Source organism: Cyprinodon tularosa, unplaced genomic scaffold (assembly GCF_016077235.1).
Source record: "Cyprinodon tularosa strain WSP-4 unplaced genomic scaffold, ASM1607723v1 ctg22, whole genome shotgun sequence".
NCBI lineage: Eukaryota > Metazoa > Chordata > Actinopteri > Cyprinodontiformes > Cyprinodontidae > Cyprinodon > Cyprinodon tularosa.
In genome coordinates, this window is record NW_024038821.1 from 274,474 (window position 1) to 293,047 (window position 18,574).

At 36.7% G+C, this 18,574-nt stretch overlaps 2 protein-coding genes and 1 long non-coding RNA gene across 8 annotated transcripts in view; 2 read left to right on the forward strand and 1 right to left on the reverse strand.

Annotated features, from left to right (window-relative positions):
• Nucleotides 1-4,164: 4,164 nt before the first annotated feature.
• On the reverse strand, nt 4,165-6,900 carry LOC119784184. The gene is made up of 3 exons (XR_005280902.1): nt 6,762-6,900; nt 4,726-4,820; nt 4,165-4,423 (listed from the first exon to the last, which is right to left on the reverse strand). It is a non-coding gene; the product is annotated as an uncharacterized LOC119784184 (long non-coding RNA).
• A 1,140-nt stretch (nt 6,901-8,040) lies between these two features.
• Nucleotides 8,041-14,177, forward strand: LOC119784180 (cholesterol 24-hydroxylase-like). Of its 2 annotated transcripts, none has more exons than XM_038286122.1 (15): nt 8,041-8,269; nt 8,342-8,419; nt 8,595-8,676; nt 8,817-8,890; nt 8,985-9,071; nt 10,007-10,145; nt 10,249-10,359; nt 10,449-10,611; nt 10,727-10,789; nt 11,386-11,458; nt 11,540-11,624; nt 11,724-11,834; nt 12,914-13,002; nt 13,115-13,181; nt 13,280-14,177. In XM_038286122.1, the coding sequence occupies exons 1-15, from the start codon at nt 8,121-8,123 to the stop codon at nt 13,427-13,429; spliced, it is 1,521 nt and encodes a 506-aa protein (XP_038142050.1). In that variant the 5' UTR covers nt 8,041-8,120; the 3' UTR covers nt 13,430-14,177. The 2 variants fall into 2 exon arrangements, with proteins under 2 accessions (XP_038142050.1, XP_038142049.1); XM_038286121.1 differs by having other exon boundaries at nt 8,042-8,269; nt 10,724-10,789.
• A 1,793-nt stretch (nt 14,178-15,970) lies between these two features.
• The window catches only part of ccdc85cb (coiled-coil domain containing 85C, b), a 63,069-nt gene continuing 60,465 nt past the window's right edge, over nt 15,971-18,574 (forward strand). For all 5 annotated transcript variants that reach the window (XM_038286125.1, XM_038286126.1, XM_038286127.1 and 2 more), the window contains exon 1: nt 15,971-17,230. In XM_038286125.1, the coding sequence (XP_038142053.1) occupies nt 16,525-17,230 (706 nt within the window). In that variant the 5' untranslated portion in view covers nt 15,971-16,524. The remainder of the gene's footprint in view (nt 17,231-18,574) is intronic.

Here is an 18,574-nt window from a genome sequence, read left to right on the forward strand (position 1 = left end):
CAGTAAATATTTTATGGGATTCTTTATAAATAAGATTGATTTTACACTCCTCTAACTATGATTGGTTTTTCTCTGGAAGGTATGGCAGCATCTGAGGTAGCCATAGATTCTGAGCTGGGTTTAGACTACTTTGATCCAGTTGAACTTTCAGTTAGCAAAACTATTGTCTTCATTAAAGCCTTCAACTTGTATTTTAGATCTACTTCCAAAGAAGGAAGTTTTTTAAGGAAGTATTCCCTTTGATCTACTCCTCCATTTTAGATGTGATTAATCGATACCTGTTAAAGGGATATGTACCAGAAGCTTTTAAGGTTGCTGTAATTAAACCTTTACTTAAGAAACCGTCCCTTGACCCAGATGACTTGGTCAATTATAGACCTATATCCAATCTTCCTTTCTTATCTAAAATTCTTGAGAAAATTGTTTCCAAACAAGAGTGTGACACCATGATTAACTTTTTGAAGAGTTTCAGTCTGGCTTTAGAGTTCCTGTTAAATCCAGAATAGAATTTAAAATCCTCCTTCTCACATATAAAGCCTTAAATGGCCAAGCTCCATCTTATATCAGAGATCTGATTGTTCCTTATGTTCCTAACAGAGCAGTTTGCTCTCAATTTACAGACTTACTTGTTCCTAGAATTTCTAAAAGTAGAATAGGAGGTAGATCTTTTAGTTCAGGCTCCTCTCTTGTGGAACCAACTACCAGTTTTAGTCTGCCAGGCAGACACCCTGTCTACTTTAAAGGGTAGGGTTAAAACTTTACTTTTGATAGTTAGAGTGTCTCGGGTTATCCTGAGCTATCTCTATAGTTATGCTGCTATAGGCTTAGACTGCTCCATCAACACCTTTGTTTATAGAAATTTGAGATCGGTCTGTTTTTCAGTGTAGTCCTGTTTCTGTGGGAGTGGGCTTGGAGCTCGTCTGCCTGGCTGTGTGTTTCCTGGATTAGGTCGCCTGTGGAGCTGGTTGACAAGCTCCTTTGTATTTTTGCTTCGTTCTGTATGTCTTCTTCTTTCTCCTTGAACCCCAGTCGGCTCGGGCAGATGGCCACTCACACTGAGCCTGGGTCTGCTGGAGGTTTCTCCCTGTTAAGAGGGAGTTTTTCCTCTCCACTGTTGCTATAAGCATGTTTGGTGTGAGGGATTGCCTTTGAGTTGATGCAATCAACTGGTTTTCCATAGATAGTTAACCAAAAAACATGACAAAATTTAAAACTTTTGGGGATCCAAATAATAGATTAAGTTTAAAGTATTGTTTTGCATAAAAAATTGCAAAATGATGAGTAATACTATAGAAAAAAATATATTTTAATTTGGCAATAACAAAATATATAATTATAAATAAAAGAACATGTATAAGAGTTGTTCGACTAAAAATGGTGAAGTCTTTAGCTTGTTAATGTGGAAGAAGTAAGGGTCAGTCGTCCTTGTTTCTGAGCAGAACCTTTCCTTGAGTCTGGGTTTGGACAGGAAGAGCTGAAACTCCTTCCCATTGTTGGAGAGCATCCTGTCAAAAACTACAGCAAGTATTCCAGTATGTATGGTTGAACACTTCTAAAAAAATCTTTTTTAATATAATTAAAATATTTCCGATCTTTACACATTTATGGAAACGAAGAGAGGAAAGACAAAGTCTTTCATCCTCTTTTAAAATGTTTGTCTGCTTCTAAAAGCGTCCGTATGTCACCTTCAGATCAATAACAACTGTGTATGATATACTGTATCTGCATCAGGTACACTATAAACCCCAACAGGTTCAATGAACTCAAAATATTTGATGAAACTGATTACCTCAAAATATTTAGCTATGTTAAAGAATATTTTAAGTAATTTCTACTTAAAATGAGACTTTTGTTAGTGCTCAAAATCTTTGAGGACAAGGATAAAATTAAAAAGAATAAAAAAAAATAATTTCAACAAACAAACATTTTAAGTAATTACTACTCTAAACTAGAAAAGTTATTCACACTCATTTATTTTAAGGAAGTTGATGAACTGAAACATAATTTCACAAACTAACATTTTAAGTAATCACTACTTAAATTTTTGATAAGTTTAATGAACCTGATCATTTTGAAACTAATGTTAAAACTAACAAAATTGACACTGGAAACGGAGTTGATTTTTTTAAGTTATCACCCCTAATAATATCTTCATGTTATCACCATGACTCATTCAGTTTCTCAGACCTAAACATTGTCGATTCAGCTTTTTATATTTTTAAGTTGACTTAACTGTATTTAAACACATTTTATTGCCTGTATATGTTAGCAATTTTTCTCAAAATCAAATATATTTTATTTGTATGATTCAAATAGAAAAATATTCAAAAGACAATTTTACTGCAGATTCCATTTATTTATGAATTCCATTAGAATTCAGAACAATGTCCCCAGCAATGGGGTTAATACAGAAAATAAAATAAATAACAACCACATTTTCAATAAAAATGCTGAATAAATACGGTTTTATTTATTCAGCAAGTAAAACCGTAAAAGATCTTTTAGTTCCCAGTGACTTCAAGGCAGACCAAAGCATTTCCGTACGAAACTCTGGGACCTCAAGCCAAACACTGAAATGATCAAGTCAAAAACAATTACAAATCTGCAGGTCTGTTTAAAGCTGCCTTCTGAAACATCAGCTTCTCTGTATCCACAAAAAACGAAAAATTGGCCAACATAATAGGCCGATCCAAAAATAATAGGCCAACATAAATAAAAAAAGCGAAAACAAAAAACAAAGACAAAATGGTTGCTTGAGTATCACCATGCTGGTAGTAACAACGACATCTTTTAAGCAGACTGCTTACTCATCCATCATCAGATCATTTTTAAGGCTAAGCAGTCTTGGAGGTAACCGCTTCAGGTCATCCAAACTAGGGGTGCACCGATTGCAGTTTTCTGGACGATTTCCGATCACCGATCTTTAAAAAGTCTGACCTGCCGATTCCGATTTTGGTTGATACCGATTTTATTATTTTTTTTGCTATAACCATCACTGTGTTACAAGATCGCAATTCACTTTCAATGTTAAAATCTTTTCTTGAACAATAGCCTTGAACCATTATAAACTTGCTTTAACTGCCCATGAGGCAGAGCCTTGACATAGAAATGAATTAAATAATAAATATTAAGTAAATAAAACAAACTTAAGACTACAAAATTGGTCTTTTGATTTTTTACATTTCAAAAAACAAAACTTTAACAAAAGATCAGATTAGAGAACTGTTTTAAGGTACTTACCAAAAATAAAGTGCACAGTAGTATTTTGCTTTTACAAAATCACAAGGTTCAAGGTCCTTTGAGAACATATTAGCAACTTAAAAGAAAATCCCCCAATGCAGCAGCTTTGTGTCCATTTAAATGTATAAGCCATCTAAACAGTAACTTGCAAAATCTTACAATACTAAGTCTTCTAAAAACATTATCAGGGGTAAGCTTTGATCTCACAGTCTTATTGGAGTCACTTGAGCATTATTGGCAGGTTTTTCTTGATGGATAAAAGCATTTCTGCTTTTTCACCACTCAGGCGACTTCTTTTCTCATCTACGACATGTGCAGCCAAGCTAAACAGGTGTTCACTTTCAATGCTTGTGCATGGGGCAGAGAGATAGGTTTCCTCGTAGTAGCTTTGTTTTTTTTAATTGCTCATAAGAGCTAACAGCGGGCCACCGACGGACTCTTTTCTTCCGGTGGCTTTCGCTTTAGCCCTAGCTTGATTGTTCTTTTCAAATGCTGCATATTCAGCGGCGTGGTGGTTTCTTAAATGGCGAACGAGGTTTGTAGTAGTAAAGCTTTTGGAAGTGGTTCCACCCCGACTAATTTCGGCCTTACAAGAATTGAGAATTGCGAGCTTTTGATCTCCTTCTTTAACAGTATAATATTTCCAAACCAAGGACATAGCTGCTCCTGGTGACCTGTGAACTGCGACACCGGATGTTGTTACAGTTCACTCGACCCGGTGAGTGGGTCTTTCAGTCAGCCGTCTCTAAGAGCAGAAAAAATATGGAATAGCAATTGATTTTAAGACACTCGCGGAGGTAAATAGATCGGTGGTTAAGATCGGTTTTGTATGTATATATCGGCCGATCACCAATCACCCTAAATTAAGAAAAATCGGGGCCGATCGATCGGCTGGCCGATTTATCGGTGCACCCCTAATCCAAACCCATTACAACTTTCTGAATAAAATTGAATGTATATGTCAATTTCTTTGGATACTGTAGATGTAGTGCATAAATCAAGCCAAAAAGCAAAATGAATGTCTCTGTTAACTGTGCTAAAGTTTATCACATACCACAATCTCTCCCTCAAGAACTATAGAATGTATTGCAGGACCAAACTTCACTAGGGAGACTGTATCATTCGAGACAGTGAGAACAGCTACAGTTGTATCCGAGAGGTCTGGCAGGTCAATGTCTTCTGCCTAAAGAACATGACAGTAATTAGTTAATGAGTAGAGCAGTCAATGAAAAACACTACATGTGTATTTAATATGAAATACCAGTGAATGAAAAGTTCAGGTAAAATTCCCAAATATGACATTCTTGGAGAATTACTGTAGTACAGTATGATTTAATAGCTTTTCTGGTGGCTAGGAAGAGGGTTGTGGTTGTTGTCTTTTGGCAGTAACAGAGGGTTAAATAGAAAAAATATATATTTATAGAGATACACAAACTAAGAAAAAGAAAGAGTAAAAGAGTACACACAGTTGAATCATAAACTTACATTCCAGGTCTTAAAAAATCCAGCAGCATCTTCACGCAGGAAGATGGGAAGTGCCTGCAGAGCAATTGTGCGTCTGCTGTTAACATCGCAACTTCCTAGAAGAGTGAGGGATTGTGGGTAATGGGAAGACAGAATTGCAGAATAAGCAGAATATTAATCATATGCATATATTAAATAATACTATAGTACAAATTGTCATGAGGTAGGTAATGTTACATACAAGGAGATCATAGGTCCTGAAGATGTTTCTTAGCAATTAAGAAGTTTTGCCAGTGCGGGCCGCTGTCTCACGGTACATCGTCATTAGCCATGGCATGTACTTATCAAATGCAGAATAAAATGTACTCTTTAAATTCATATTTGTTATTCGATGGAATTCTGCACAAATCTGAAAATGCAAAAAGAAAATTGGTCACAATGACATTAAGTTATATATTGCTGCAGCATGGCATCACTACCCATAGGTTAAATTATGCTAAAATCATTGCACTTCCTCACAACTGGGTGTGTGTGTTAGACCACTTCCTGAGGGGTGGCTACACTGCTAAATATTATTGGCTGTAGAGCATGTCCGATTTTGATAACGGAAACTGCTACAGGTATCTTTAGTGAGGATAAGTCTGTTTCTTTAAAGCAACATTAAAGCACTTTTATTTGTTTATCCAGCACCTACTTAGCAAATAACAATGTCCACAGATAGGGTAGAGTATGTTACATGATTTTATGAAAGTATGATGTATTGCGACATCGAAGCAAATAATCAAATTAGTAGTTTCTTACGTCTGATGAGTGCCACTAAGATATTCTCATTAGAGAGCAGTAGCCAAACTTAGATATTGTATTTTCATAGCCTAGTTTACCTGACAGGATGTTTACATAAATCTGTTTTAAGGCTTATTTGCACAGATAAGATTTTTTAGGTATGGAGGAACTGCTCTTCCATATATAAAAATAAATACATAAATAAATACATGCTCAATAAATAAATAGGCATTCAATTAATTACCCCCCAAAATACAATGAATAAATATGTAGGTAGAAATTAAATTATACAGTGAGACATAAATGTATATATATATCTCTTAATTAGCTTCTTTATTTTTTCACCTTTTTGTAAACAGTTTCATTTGTTACTTGAATCGACTGTTTAATTGAGGTCTGAAGAAGTTTTCTCTAAGGGAAACCCTAAAGAAATAAGATGCCTTTTGTAGGGTTTTGTTTTCCCTAGAGATGTCCATTGGATGCAAACTCATAGCCATGTCTCCATGTGTAGAACACTACACAGTACCTTTCATTTGGTTCTAATAACACCAGATTGTTTATTTTCTTGTCTACTAGTAAATACTTTAGTTTTTTATTTATTATGCTGATCATAAAACAATTTTTACACTGTGCTATGTCATTGGCTGATTTTTAATAAATATTTTAACCAGTGTATCAGACTCATTTTGAATTGACATTAGCTTGGTACAATGTTAAGTAGCTTCTGATGTAGTTAAGCTACTGTTAACACATTAGTGTAACTTAGCTTGCTATAATTCTTTAGGTGGTAGCTTTGGTGTAGTGAAGCTTAATTTATTGTTGAGTAACTGATAGCTTAGCTCACTACACTGGACAAGTAGCTTGCCTAACACTGCCTATCAGAATCAGACATTGACAGTGATCATGCTAAGCTAGGCTATTGTCGGCAAGTTTAGATACAACTTGGCTTCCTATCATAGGCTCAATTTATGAAACATTGCTTCGGCGTCTGGCTGGCTATAATTTTCGCGGCCAAAGTAGTAGGCTTAACACCAGAAACGGATGATAAAAGATATTTGGTAGTGCTAAAACCATTAGGTTTGTCTGTCCTGTTTTCCAATAAAGTAGTGCAAAAGGCTAGCTGGCTCACAGCTGAGACAACGAACTTTAGTTACCTCGCAAAAACATATCCCACAGGAGGTCTCTGTCACATAGCTTACGCTTTAGCTGAGGTCTGCCCGCTGGAAGACGATAAACAAATAAATAAACAAAGTAGCCTACAAGCGTGTTCTTACCTTTTGTGCAGAGTTCAGAGGCTACGGTTTGCAGCCTGATGTTGTTGATGATCTCCTCAATGTTGTTGCCTGCCTACATCCGATTGCACAGCAGTCCCTGCAAACAACTAGTCTTACGATGTCAAATTGTAACAGATTACATTCACCACAATCGATCATAGACTAGTGCTATGGAACCCCGAATGATTCATAATTAAATCAATTGAAAACTTTATGAAATAAATACCATTTTGATAAATAACACACAAATATATTAAAGAATAAAAATATATATTTCATAATAACATTACCTTATTTTTATTTCATGACCATATTATATATTTGTTTGTTATTTATCAAAATTGTTTTTATTTCAGAATTTTTTATTTATTTATTTAATTATGAATCATTTGGGGTTCCATATAGTTCATCCACCTTTCATTTGGGATATCCGATTTTTTGTATTTTTTTATATTGGTTTGTTAGGTTAATTGCCATGTTGATATGAACCTATCCAATGAACTGGCACGTCATTATTACGTCAGACGTAAATTCAATCCACTCTTGAAAGGAATGAGTTTGGGGGTCAGTTCTACTCATATACTAAGAGTTAATCTTGTCAAAATAATCAATAACCGGGTAACCAGTTGAGTGAACTTAAAATATTTGTGGTGCCTGAACAATATGGCAGCTTTGAGTACAGCTCAGCAATTGTATTGAGTTTATAGCACTGTTGGGGAATACAGTGTACATTAAGCTTGTTTTTACATTAGAAGCATACTTTGTATTTACAATTATTAATAGAACACATAGAATGAATATTTATCTGATACTTGGACTACCATCATTGATAAGGGAGGACATTTTCTTCTGTTATTTGCATATAAAACTTTAGAGAGCTATTAAACATCAAAATCAAAACAGGTGAGCACGTCCATATTTACTTCATTAGAAATAGTGTAGGAACTAGAATTTAAACTAGGAACATAATTAGGTGACATCTTTTGAACAATGATTCAGTGTAGATAGATTTTTTTAAAGTTAATTTACTATCGTTTTTTTAAAATAGCCCAGATTCTGTTAAAACAAGGTGTTTCTTTTACTTTAAAAAATTTGCATTTGCTGTAGAAAATGCTTGTTAAAAACAAGTAATTTCCAAAGTTCCAACCGTATTATTTTACATTCTCAATAAACTGAGAAAAGAGAGAAAAAGAACATGTTATAACTGCAACTACTTCCTCTCTTTGGCACCACCTAACGCACGTAAAATGCATCATGAACTTTGTTCAGACTTTTTTTGGTATGGAGGGAGGGACCTACATTTGATCTTTTTCACTCTCTGTGAACAGCTTTCAGTTCTCCTGGACTGAGTTCACTAAAATGGCATTTTTCCACCTAGTTTTTGGTTTGCTCTGCAAAGCCCTTCTTGTCCTGTTCTCTCTCCTCTTCATTGCCTTTCTGGGTTACTGCTTGTACCTTAAGTACATTCATATGAAATATGACCACATACCAGGGCCACCAAGGGACAGGTAAGCCAAACAGTCAAGTTGTGTTTGCTGCTGTTCTTTGCAAACATTCTTTCCATTTTCTTTCTCACACAGCTTTTTTTTTGGCCATTCACCAACACTTCTGAAGATAATGAAAAAAGATGGCTTAGTGCATGACAAATTCCTAGAATGGTAAGGACTGAATCTACACAGCATTTTTTTGTGCTCTCAGGACAGAATTTGTGCGTCACTTCAAATCTCCATTATGTTTAATTAACTAATAGTTTAATATACAATACATCCTATATGCTTATACTCTAGATTTATTATTCCCAGTTTGAAATTATTATAAACGTGTTATTTTCAGGTCTGAGACTTACGGACATGTTTGTAGGATAAACTTTCTGCACTATGTCAGTATATGCATCACGTGTCCAGAAGCAACAAAGGTAAATATATCTAAGAGCTGCAAGAGAAACACTGTGAGAGGGAATGCACCTTTAATTTGTGTCTGCAGACGAAGACCCTGCTATTATAAAACATTAAGTGTGTAAATGCTCCTTTAATATTTAATTGGTTCTTGTTTCAGGAAATCCTAATGTCCCCAAAGTACACCAAGGATAAAAATGTCTACAAAAAACTCTTTAATCTTTTTGGTCAAAGGTAGTGTCTGGATTGTTCTTACCTCTTTATTTAACATGAACAGCCTAGTTTTTAAGGAAGTATTGTTGTGATACTAATCTCTCAACTTTAAAAGGTTTTTTGGCAATGGCTTGATAACAGCTCGGGATCATGAGATGTGGTACAAACAGCGCCGGATAATGGACCCTGCCTTTAGTAGCTTGTGAGTCATCAGTCTCTATTTATTATATGAGGTTTGAGCCAACCCAAGATATAAGATAACTAAGCATTTATTAATAATCCTCAACCAAAAAAGAAGCACTTAAGAGAACTATTAGATCTTAGCATAGAAGATATGTTCTTTTTCCATCCCCACATGCTGATACTGCCACTACTATGCTTCAGATTATGCATACAGTAAGTGGTTAGACAGAACAAGTTCAGTTATCATCTATATAACCAGAGCACATGCCTCCTGATGTTTCCTTCAGTAGATTTATTGTGGTTCTACTTTGTTTAAAGATTTAGAAAAATGTTTTGATTTATTATAACGTTACTATGGGCTGCTTACGTAGGTTTTTTCTTAGTGTCAGAAAACTTTGCAATCCAAAGAGTCTGTTTTTCATCCTTTTTTTTCACGAGTTACAGAAAGAAATATAGAAAAGGTACAAAAGTTTTCATCCATTTACATCTATCATTTACATGGTGAGGTCATGTCTCACACATTGAACACATAAAGTCAGTGGCATCGTCGATTAACGTGAGGTTACTAAAATATGGCTAATTCAATGATGGCTTTCTTTAAAATGTTGCTCCTCAAAGGCCACATTTTCAGAGGTTAAGACTGATTAGACTTTGTTGACTCATGAGACTTTGTTCTGTCACCAACTTTAACACCTAGAGCTGTGGATCACATCCAGAAACAATATGGACCTGCGTCTCTGATCAAAACTCTGTTTGCCAAGCCTTCTTCTGAAGGTTCATGTCCTATGATTATGCCCTATTTTTTGTTGGTGTATCACATTTAATCCTAATAATATTCCCTGAATTTTTTTGTTTAGGGAAAAGATATAAAAATAAATCTGACAGGAATAAACACTCTTCCAAGGCTTCTTCTTGGGTTGATGTCTCTTTGTTCTTAAATATCTTTGCTTTCAGGTACTTGAGAGGTCTGATGGGGACCTTTAACGAGAGAGCAGAGAAACTCATGGATAAGCTCTCAGAGTTAGCTGATAATAACACAGAGGCCAAGATGCTTCAACTTATCAACTGTGTCACGCTTGATGTCATTGCTAAGGTGGCCTTAGTTTTGTCTTGGTTTGCAAAAATTGGGTAAACTCCTGTCTTAAACATTGTTCATCTAGCTTCATTTAAATTATATGTATTTTTGTCAAACTTAGGTTGCTTTTGGCATGGAGTTAGACCTCCTGAACTATACATCACCTTTCCCCAAAGCCATTGAGACAGTTCTAAAAGGGATGATGCACTATGTAAGAGACTTCACATATGAGGTAAATGTACAGTTTTATTTTTATTGAACAGAAATTAAAACACATTTTTTAACAATAAAAGTAGTGACAAATTCAGTCTGCTGTTCCAGTACTTTCCTAGGAACAAACAATTTGTTAATGAAGTGAGGGAAGCTTGTCGTTTTCTGCGGAAAACTGGAGCTGAACTGATCCACAAGAGAAAGATGGCTATACAAAATGGAGAGGATGTTCCAAAGGATATTCTCACACAGATCATCAAGACTGCAGCCACAGGTTGTGATCAAAAGATGGATGAAGTCAAACATTTTCTCAACTAAACGGGAGATGAATTGACCCCTATGATCAGGTTCAGTTCATTGACTCATCATATTTCTCCTTGTTCCAGAGGAAGTCATGACTGAAGAAGATGAGGAGTTTATGTTGGACAATTTTATAACATTTTTTATTGCAGGTAAGTATTTTTATATCCCCATTGTGCTCTGTGGACATGATGCTTTCTTTACTCCTAGACCTGCTGGGTTAAACATAGACTAATCCTGCCCTACGTTAATTTAATAATATATGGCTGGTTTATGGATTTATCCCCACATACTAAGGTATGATTTAATCCTAAAAAAAATGCATTAAAGTGAATAATTTCATAATAAAATGAGAGATACAGAGGATAAAGAAAAGAAAACTCATTTTCTGGATGCTCTGGACTACAACTAGGCAGGGTTTTTATTTTCCAAAGCCTAATTTACCTACTGCTGCTTAAAAGGAGGAGGCCTGTCATCCATATACAGCCACATAACCAGAATTATCTCTGATTAATAAATCCTCGTGAGAGTTTTCTGCCACATATTTGGTTAATATCAGCCAGAAATTTTAGGATTGGTGGCCCACAAATTGTCATCCTGACCAAATCACATTTAGAGGTAGATTTAACTTATGATCTTTTTTAACACCCCTCATACCCACAATTTTTGTATAACCATCTATATTTAGTTCAGGATCATTTAAACATGATTCTTTTGGTTCAGTTTTGCTAAAATTGTGCCTTTCTAGGTCAAGAAACAACAGCCAATCAACTCGCTTTTTGCGTCATGGAACTTGGAAGACATCCTGAAATCCTGGAGAAGTAAGAACTAAATTAAAGTTCACCATTCCTTTTGGTATAGTTGGTGAACCTTATGTTTTATGTTGTGTTTGAAACTTATAGAGCAAAGAAAGAAGTGGATGATGTTATTGGGATGAAACAAGAAATAAGCAATGATGACCTCGGGAAACTGGTCTATCTCTCACAGGTAATTTTTAAAAGCTTCTTCCTTAAACACTTTTTTGTTATTATTATTATTTTTTTAACCTTAAGACGTTTTGTTGATGTGTCTATTATTGTTCTATAGGTGCTCAAAGAGACTCTGAGGATCTATCCAACTGCTCCAGGAACATCCCGTGACATAGAGGAAGACATGATAATCAATGGTGTTCACATACCTGGAGGGTTCAGTGGTGTGGTAAGTCTTGCTATAAAAGGTGTTTCATCAGAACACAAATAAGAATCAAAAACTAAAGGTGTTACTGTATTAGGTTGTTTCAATGAATGACTTTGCAAATCATTGGTGGAAACACAACATCTACTTTATGGTGCCTTCTAAGAGTCTTCCAACCACTTGAATGTTATCTCCTCTATAAAAACCATAAACTTGCATGTCTAATTGGGATTTACTGTGATAGACCAAGCACATAATTTACAAGTGGACTTAAAAAGAAATACATAACTTGTCATGTGCGGTTCCAAAAAAAAAAAAATAATAAAAAAAAACAATTAACTTGACTTTGTTTCCAAGTCTGAAGATGTTTCGCCTCCCATCCAGGAAGGGTTCTCGACTAGGTTGGAACTCAGAACCTCAGGATTCCAAGCTCTATGCTAACCACTAGGCCGCCACTCTCCCATTAACATGCAAAATAAAGCCTCCAATACCTGATACTGGTCTAAGCCTCTGAAATGAGGGTCATTAGGGGGAATTGTTGGCCTGGCTGAACAGGGGAGACGTTCTGGTCCCCTGTATGTGGGTGGGATTTGTGATGATAGCAAGAAGGAATGACTATGACCTGGATGACTGAGAATCTGCACCAGCATATTAAAGCAACATTATTTTAATATCTGGAGTTTCCCTATTTGTGGAAAGGCAGCGTAAATTAATTACACTGTACAATGTACACTATTGAATGTAAAGAATGTCCAAAAAATCACGTAAAAAATTATCTCTCATCTTGCAAAAAGGCAATGTAAGCAATTTGGCTAATCCTAGCTGACCTTAAAAAGGGAACTGATAGTCTGGTTTAATTTTTGACAATAATAAAAACTGCATCTTCCTTGTTATACTCTTAAGAGAAAATACGGCTCCTACTTATTCCGTTTTATTGGTAACAAGTAATCGAGTTCAGTTTGCCCAACTTTACGTTTTCAACTCAAAATCCTAAAAATGAAGTTGAATGAACTTGATTTAATTACTTGTTACCAGACGAAGCAATCCATTAAAGTTGGAGCTTCCTTTTTTTCTTAACTTTGACATATTACTTTAATTTTCAGTTTAGCACCTATACTACTGGGAGGATGGAAATGTTCTTCAAGGATCCTCTGAAATTTGATCCAGACAGATTTCATCCAGATGCTCCAAAGTATGTAAAACACAACTCCAAAATAATGCTTATTTTTAAAGAGTGACTTTGCTCATTTTTTCTATGCAAGATGAAAGAATAAAACATTTTATCTTATCTTGTTTTTTCCAAGGCCTTATTACTGCTACTATCCCTTTGCTCTTGGTCCACGCTCATGTCTAGGGTTGAACTTTGCTCAGGTGAGTCATTCAAATAGAAATGACCATAAAGTGTCAGCACAATTACAAAGACATAGACTTTGGTAAAAAAAAAAGTAAAAATGTCCTTGAATTTTCAGATGGAAGCTAAGGTGGTGATGGCAAAACTGCTTCAGAGGTTTGAATTCAACCTCGTCCCGGATCAGACCTTTGACATAGAGGACACCGGCACCCTGAAGCCAAAGAGTGGAGTGATCTGTACCATCAGACACAGGAAATACAAAAAATAAGCACAAAAAAAACAAAACTTTACAACAGAATTAATTGTTTTTGTGGTAAAACTGCATCTCTTGCTTTACTGCTGACTTAATCAATATATGTTGGTAATGAACAGTACATTTATCTATATATTTGCACTATGCTCTGTATGATGCCTTCAGTTTCCTATAATTTGACTAAAGCCTTACCATTATGGGCAATCTACACAGGGGGGCGCTGTGATCTCTTTAAATTAATGGATGGATAGCATTTGTTTAATTGCACTGGATGCTGAACATATTTTAGAAATGCAAGTAAATTAGATTATATTTTGTTTAGATGTAAAATATTTATTGTTGTTTAATGTGACAAATGAAAAATCCAAAGAAACAGTACATTTTCTCTTTTCAATGGTAACCTTTGGCTTATTTCTTTGGTGTTAACACTATTTTTTGTATATCAATTTATACAAAGCAGATTTTGATTCAGACCCCAAATTTAATGTTTAATTTTGAAACATGTTGCAGAACTTGCACCATCTCTTAAATTGCTTTAAAAAAATCCACTGAAATGGAATAAACATAAAAAGTTTCTCCTTTTACCTTATTGTTCTCTGTTCTTTTCAATTATTTTCTTTTTGTTTGAATAAAGAATAACCAAATACACAATCTTCTTTTTTGATTAATTTTCCTGTAAGTTAGCTTAGCCATTCTTCTGGCTAAATGTTCAATTTAAACTGAAATTTGTACATTTTCACAACTTCATGATTTTAAAAGACACTATCATATTATTATTTCACAGAAATAAAAAGCAATTACAAAAATAAATTCAATGTAATTGTTTTTTGTTTTTTTTACTCCTAACCCTAGGTGCCCCTTTATCAGAGGGGCAGCAGGAGCAATTGACTGAAACAAGGTGTTAATTGTTCGGTTGCATGTTCCTGTCAATGGGAAGGGGGCACTCCCTTTGTTGTAACCGGCTGTTCTCAATGCTGGATTTTGACATAATTCCTGTGTTCTATACAAGTGGTCAAAGAGCTATTTCACTATTTTTAACAAATCTAGCTTACAATTATCTTCTCTGTTCAAAAAAATCTGTAAGACTCAGAAGAGGTCAAATCCAGAATAATCCATTATACTCACCATACATTCTTTAAAACCCAAATTTGTGAAAAATTATTCTAATCCTAACAAAGAAGCATTGGTCTGTAATTTTTTTGTGGCTTCAGTATAAGCAGCATATTAAAGAAAAAAAATAAGAAATAAAAAATTGTTGAGATTTGTAGAACCTTCATGTGAAAGCAAAAAAATATGCACTTAAACATTCTCATATTTCAGATTTGTATTTTTCCTTTTTATGGAGTTCTGTTTTTTGCTATTTACTCATCCCATCCTGTGCAGATAAGGACAGTACGTGAGCAAATGTTTTTAAAAAAATTATGAATACTGGGAATTGAAATAACATTACTGAGCTTTAAAATCTCAAAAGAATTTAATCAACTGACAAACATTTTATTTCATATACACCCACACATTTTGCCTGTATATAATGGCTAACTTACTGTTATTAATGTTATTATTTAATCTTAGAATTCTGGCTTTAATCTCAGAATTCCGACTTTAACCTCAACATTCTGACTTTAATCTCAAAACTCTGACTTTTTTTCTCTGAATTCTGACTTAAATCTCAGAATTCTGACCAAATTCTGACAGCCAACAAACATGTTAGCATCAAGCCGTAGCAAAAGCCATGTCTGTTTTAAATACTAAACTAGCTCTCTTGTTTTAATCACCTTCTACCCTTCCATTAACTAAATAGCATCTTTGTGTTAAATAGCATCACGTAAAAAGTCGCCTAATTTCTTAATTTTCCACCAATGTGTTACTGGCCCTTCCAAACAACTCACATCTTTGTCAGTGACGCTGCGTGCTCCCACATCTCTTCCTTCATGGTGCCCATTTACATTAGGATCCAAAATTCGGAGATTAAAGTCAGAATTCTGAGATTAAAGTCAGAATTCTGAGAAAAAAAGTCAAAATTCTGGGATTAGAGTAATAATTCTGAGAAAAAAGTCAGAATTCTGTGAAAAAAGTCAGAATTCTGAAATTAAAGTCAGAATTATGAGGAAAAAAGTCAAATCCTGGGATTAAAGTATAATTCTGAGAAAAAAGTCAGAATTCTGAGATTAATTAAAATCAGAATTCTCGTTAAACTGAAATAAAATTCGAAAAATCTGTCTTTTTTTTTTTTTTTTCAGTATCTCTAATCCTCTCTCGTAGTTTTGGCATGTTTGGATACAATCATTATTGTTTTCTTCAGTTTTTCCGTGGGGCCGTGAACGTTCCATGCTGTTGCTTTAAGAGGGCAGAGCTTCCAGCGCTCTGCGTGAGGGGCGCACTTTTCATCTACCTGCTGCCTGCCTCTCTGCTCTGTCTTGATTGGCCCTCTGGAGCCGAATCCTCTTGAATGATTTCAAACCCGAAGACTTTGGACACAGAAGAGGAGAGGGGGGAGGTGTTCGCTGGGAAGTGGTCAAGTTGAAAGAGACTAAGCGCTCTCATATGGCAAGCCAAGACAGGGATTTCTATTTCGCGGAGCAGCGCTTTTTCTGACGTCTAACCGCTTCCAGACGGAGGGAAGGGGAAAGAAACGGGACTGATTTCGCTTTAAAGCTGGCCGATTTTAAATCCGCCCCAAAAAACCATCCTGTTTCTTTTTATTGGTATTATTTATGTCCTATCACTTGTGTGTAGTGATGTCCTGCGAGGATGATGTCTAAGCTGAGGGACGCGCTGTGCTGATTGGATTCGGACCACACTGGGAATATCTCTGAATCAATATCTCAGCATTATCAGTAATAACTGGAGAAATGTGAGTACCAACAGTTGGCTTTGAGGTCCAGTTAGGCTTTTATTTACCAAACCAAAGGGGCTGGGGAGGGAGGGCTTTCAGCCCATGCACAGGTTGTCATAGCATCCAATTAATATTTTCAATCTACCACAGGAGCTTTAGTTTGGACAATGTGTTCGTTTTCCAATACCATCCCTCAGCTCAGGTTGGGTTAATTCAGGTTCTCACAGTGAGTTGAAAGCAGCAGTATTCACACACTGAGATTTAGATTACAGTCATGGCTAAAAATCCCTCAGAGGGGGCCAAAGATGACCTGAGCCAGATGACTGATGATGACCTGCTGCGGTTCAGCAAAGAGGAGCTGGTGAGGAAATTAAGGAAGGTGGATGTGGAGAAAATGAACTTGATGATTGAGCATGGCAACATGATGAAAGACATCAACCGACGGCTGCAGCTGCACCTGCATGAGATCAGGAGTCTGAAAGAGGTCAACCAGAAGCTGCAGGATGACAACCATGAGCTCCGGGAGCTCTGCTGCTTCCTGGATGATGACAGGCAGAAGGGCAAGAAGCTGTCCAGGGAGTGGCAGCGCTTCGGCCGCTACACTGCCAGCGCCATTTGGAAGGAGGTAGGTGCCTACATGATGAAGCTAAAAGAGCTGGAGGCCAACCAGGAGAGTGTGCTGAGGGAGAACTCTGAGCTGAAGGAGATCATCCTCATGCTGGATGAGGAGAGGAACGGGGCTGGCTCCAGGAGCTCCATAGACAGCCAGTCTAGCCTCAGCAACCTGAACGGTGGAGCTGGGACAGTCAGAGATGTTGGAGATGGAAGCAGCACGTCCAGCACAGGGAGCGCCGGCAGCCCAGATCACCACAACCATGTACACAAACCCTCAGAGAACAGTAAGATGCCCACCATGAGGAGGTCAATGGATGATCTGTCTGCACCCCATCACCACAGGAGCATCCCTAATGGATTGAACGGTGAGTGAAGTCATTGTTGAAATCTCCTAGTTCGGCTTTCAACAGACGTTCCTTTTTCTAAATGTTTTAATGAAACTTATTAAGGATAGCCACTTAGTTTCTTGATTCGACTTTGCAGTCGCATCCTGATTGGGGGGCAAAGGTGTCTGCTGGATAACTAAAATTGCCTCTCAGTGCTAAACCAGCCCATCCTTTCAGATTTGTCAGGGCACTAGATTCTCTTGGTTCAAGAAGGCCTAATATTTTGAGACGAGGCACTGATGATCACTGCAGTTTCTGTTGTGGAGGGGGAGTTTTCCTCTTTCTTTGGGCCCGTTTGACATGCAGGCACAGGTCCAGAAATCAGTGTCCCTGCAAGACCTAAATACATGGCCAAAAAGCCACAAATGCCATGATGGGACATGAGAATACTAAGCCGCGCTTGGCTCCCTGTGATCTGCTTGGCAAAAGGAATAAACTCTGCTTCACTGGAGGGGAAAAAAGCCCTCTGTCTAGCTGAGGGTTTATTTTGATTTATAAGAACAGGGCAGCAGCATGTAGGTGTGGGCTCTGATCAGCTCACATGGGCACATGTTAACTATCAGACGTACCTGGAACCTGTTGATAAAGCCGTGCAGATAACTGATTCAAAAAAATGAAACCGTGCACGATGAGAGAGCTGAGAGAGCCCTTAATCCAAACGTTGTCATGTGCAGCAGTTGGGACAGTTTTCGGCTCTTGTTATGTAACGTCACTATTGTTTCTGCGGTGTGCTAGATCCGTTCTGAGCTGCTGTTTCATCAGATGTGTGTGACAGTGTGTGACCCAAGGGATTTGACACAGGGCGCTGTACAGTGCCATGCACATGTACTATTTTGTTTTGCAACAACCAGAAACGTACATGAAAAGGCAACGTGATGTAACACATCATTATGAAAAGAAAGGAAATTAGTAGCCTGTTTTCCAAAGTGTGGCTTAAAACTGAATTCAGCCCACCCGAGTAAAACATTAGTTTGTGATGCTAATCTTTTGGGGCTTCTCTCTACCAGCTTTGCACATCCAGGGAGGGAAATGTTCTACTATAATTACTTAAGCTCACTCAGATTGACTTTGATTAGGCCGTTCCAATGCATGAATATGCTTTGATGTAGGCCTACGTAGTTTTATTTTAGCTATAGCTTTATGTTGAGGGTTGTTGACCTGTTTCAGATGAACCTCTACCTCGGCCATGTCTTTTGGAGCCTCTAACCGGTTTGCTTCCAGGATTGGCCTTCTTTCAGCTGCATCGAATCAACTCTTACTAGCTTCTCTGTGCCTTCTAGGAAAAATATCCCTAAATATTAATATTTCTCCTCACTTGCTTCA

Excerpts from the sequence above, each read along its gene's own strand:
- LOC119784180 (XM_038286121.1), top strand. The coding sequence starts at position 8,121 with ATGGCATTTTTCCACCTAGTTTTTGGTTTGCTCTGCAAAGCCCTTCTT. Across the intron at positions 8,270-8,341 it reads CCAGGGCCACCAAGGGACAG|CTTTTTTTTTGGCCATTCAC; the intron begins GTAAGCCAAACA and ends TTTCTCACACAG. Across the intron at positions 13,003-13,114 it reads TTTCATCCAGATGCTCCAAA|GCCTTATTACTGCTACTATC; the intron begins GTATGTAAAACA and ends GTTTTTTCCAAG.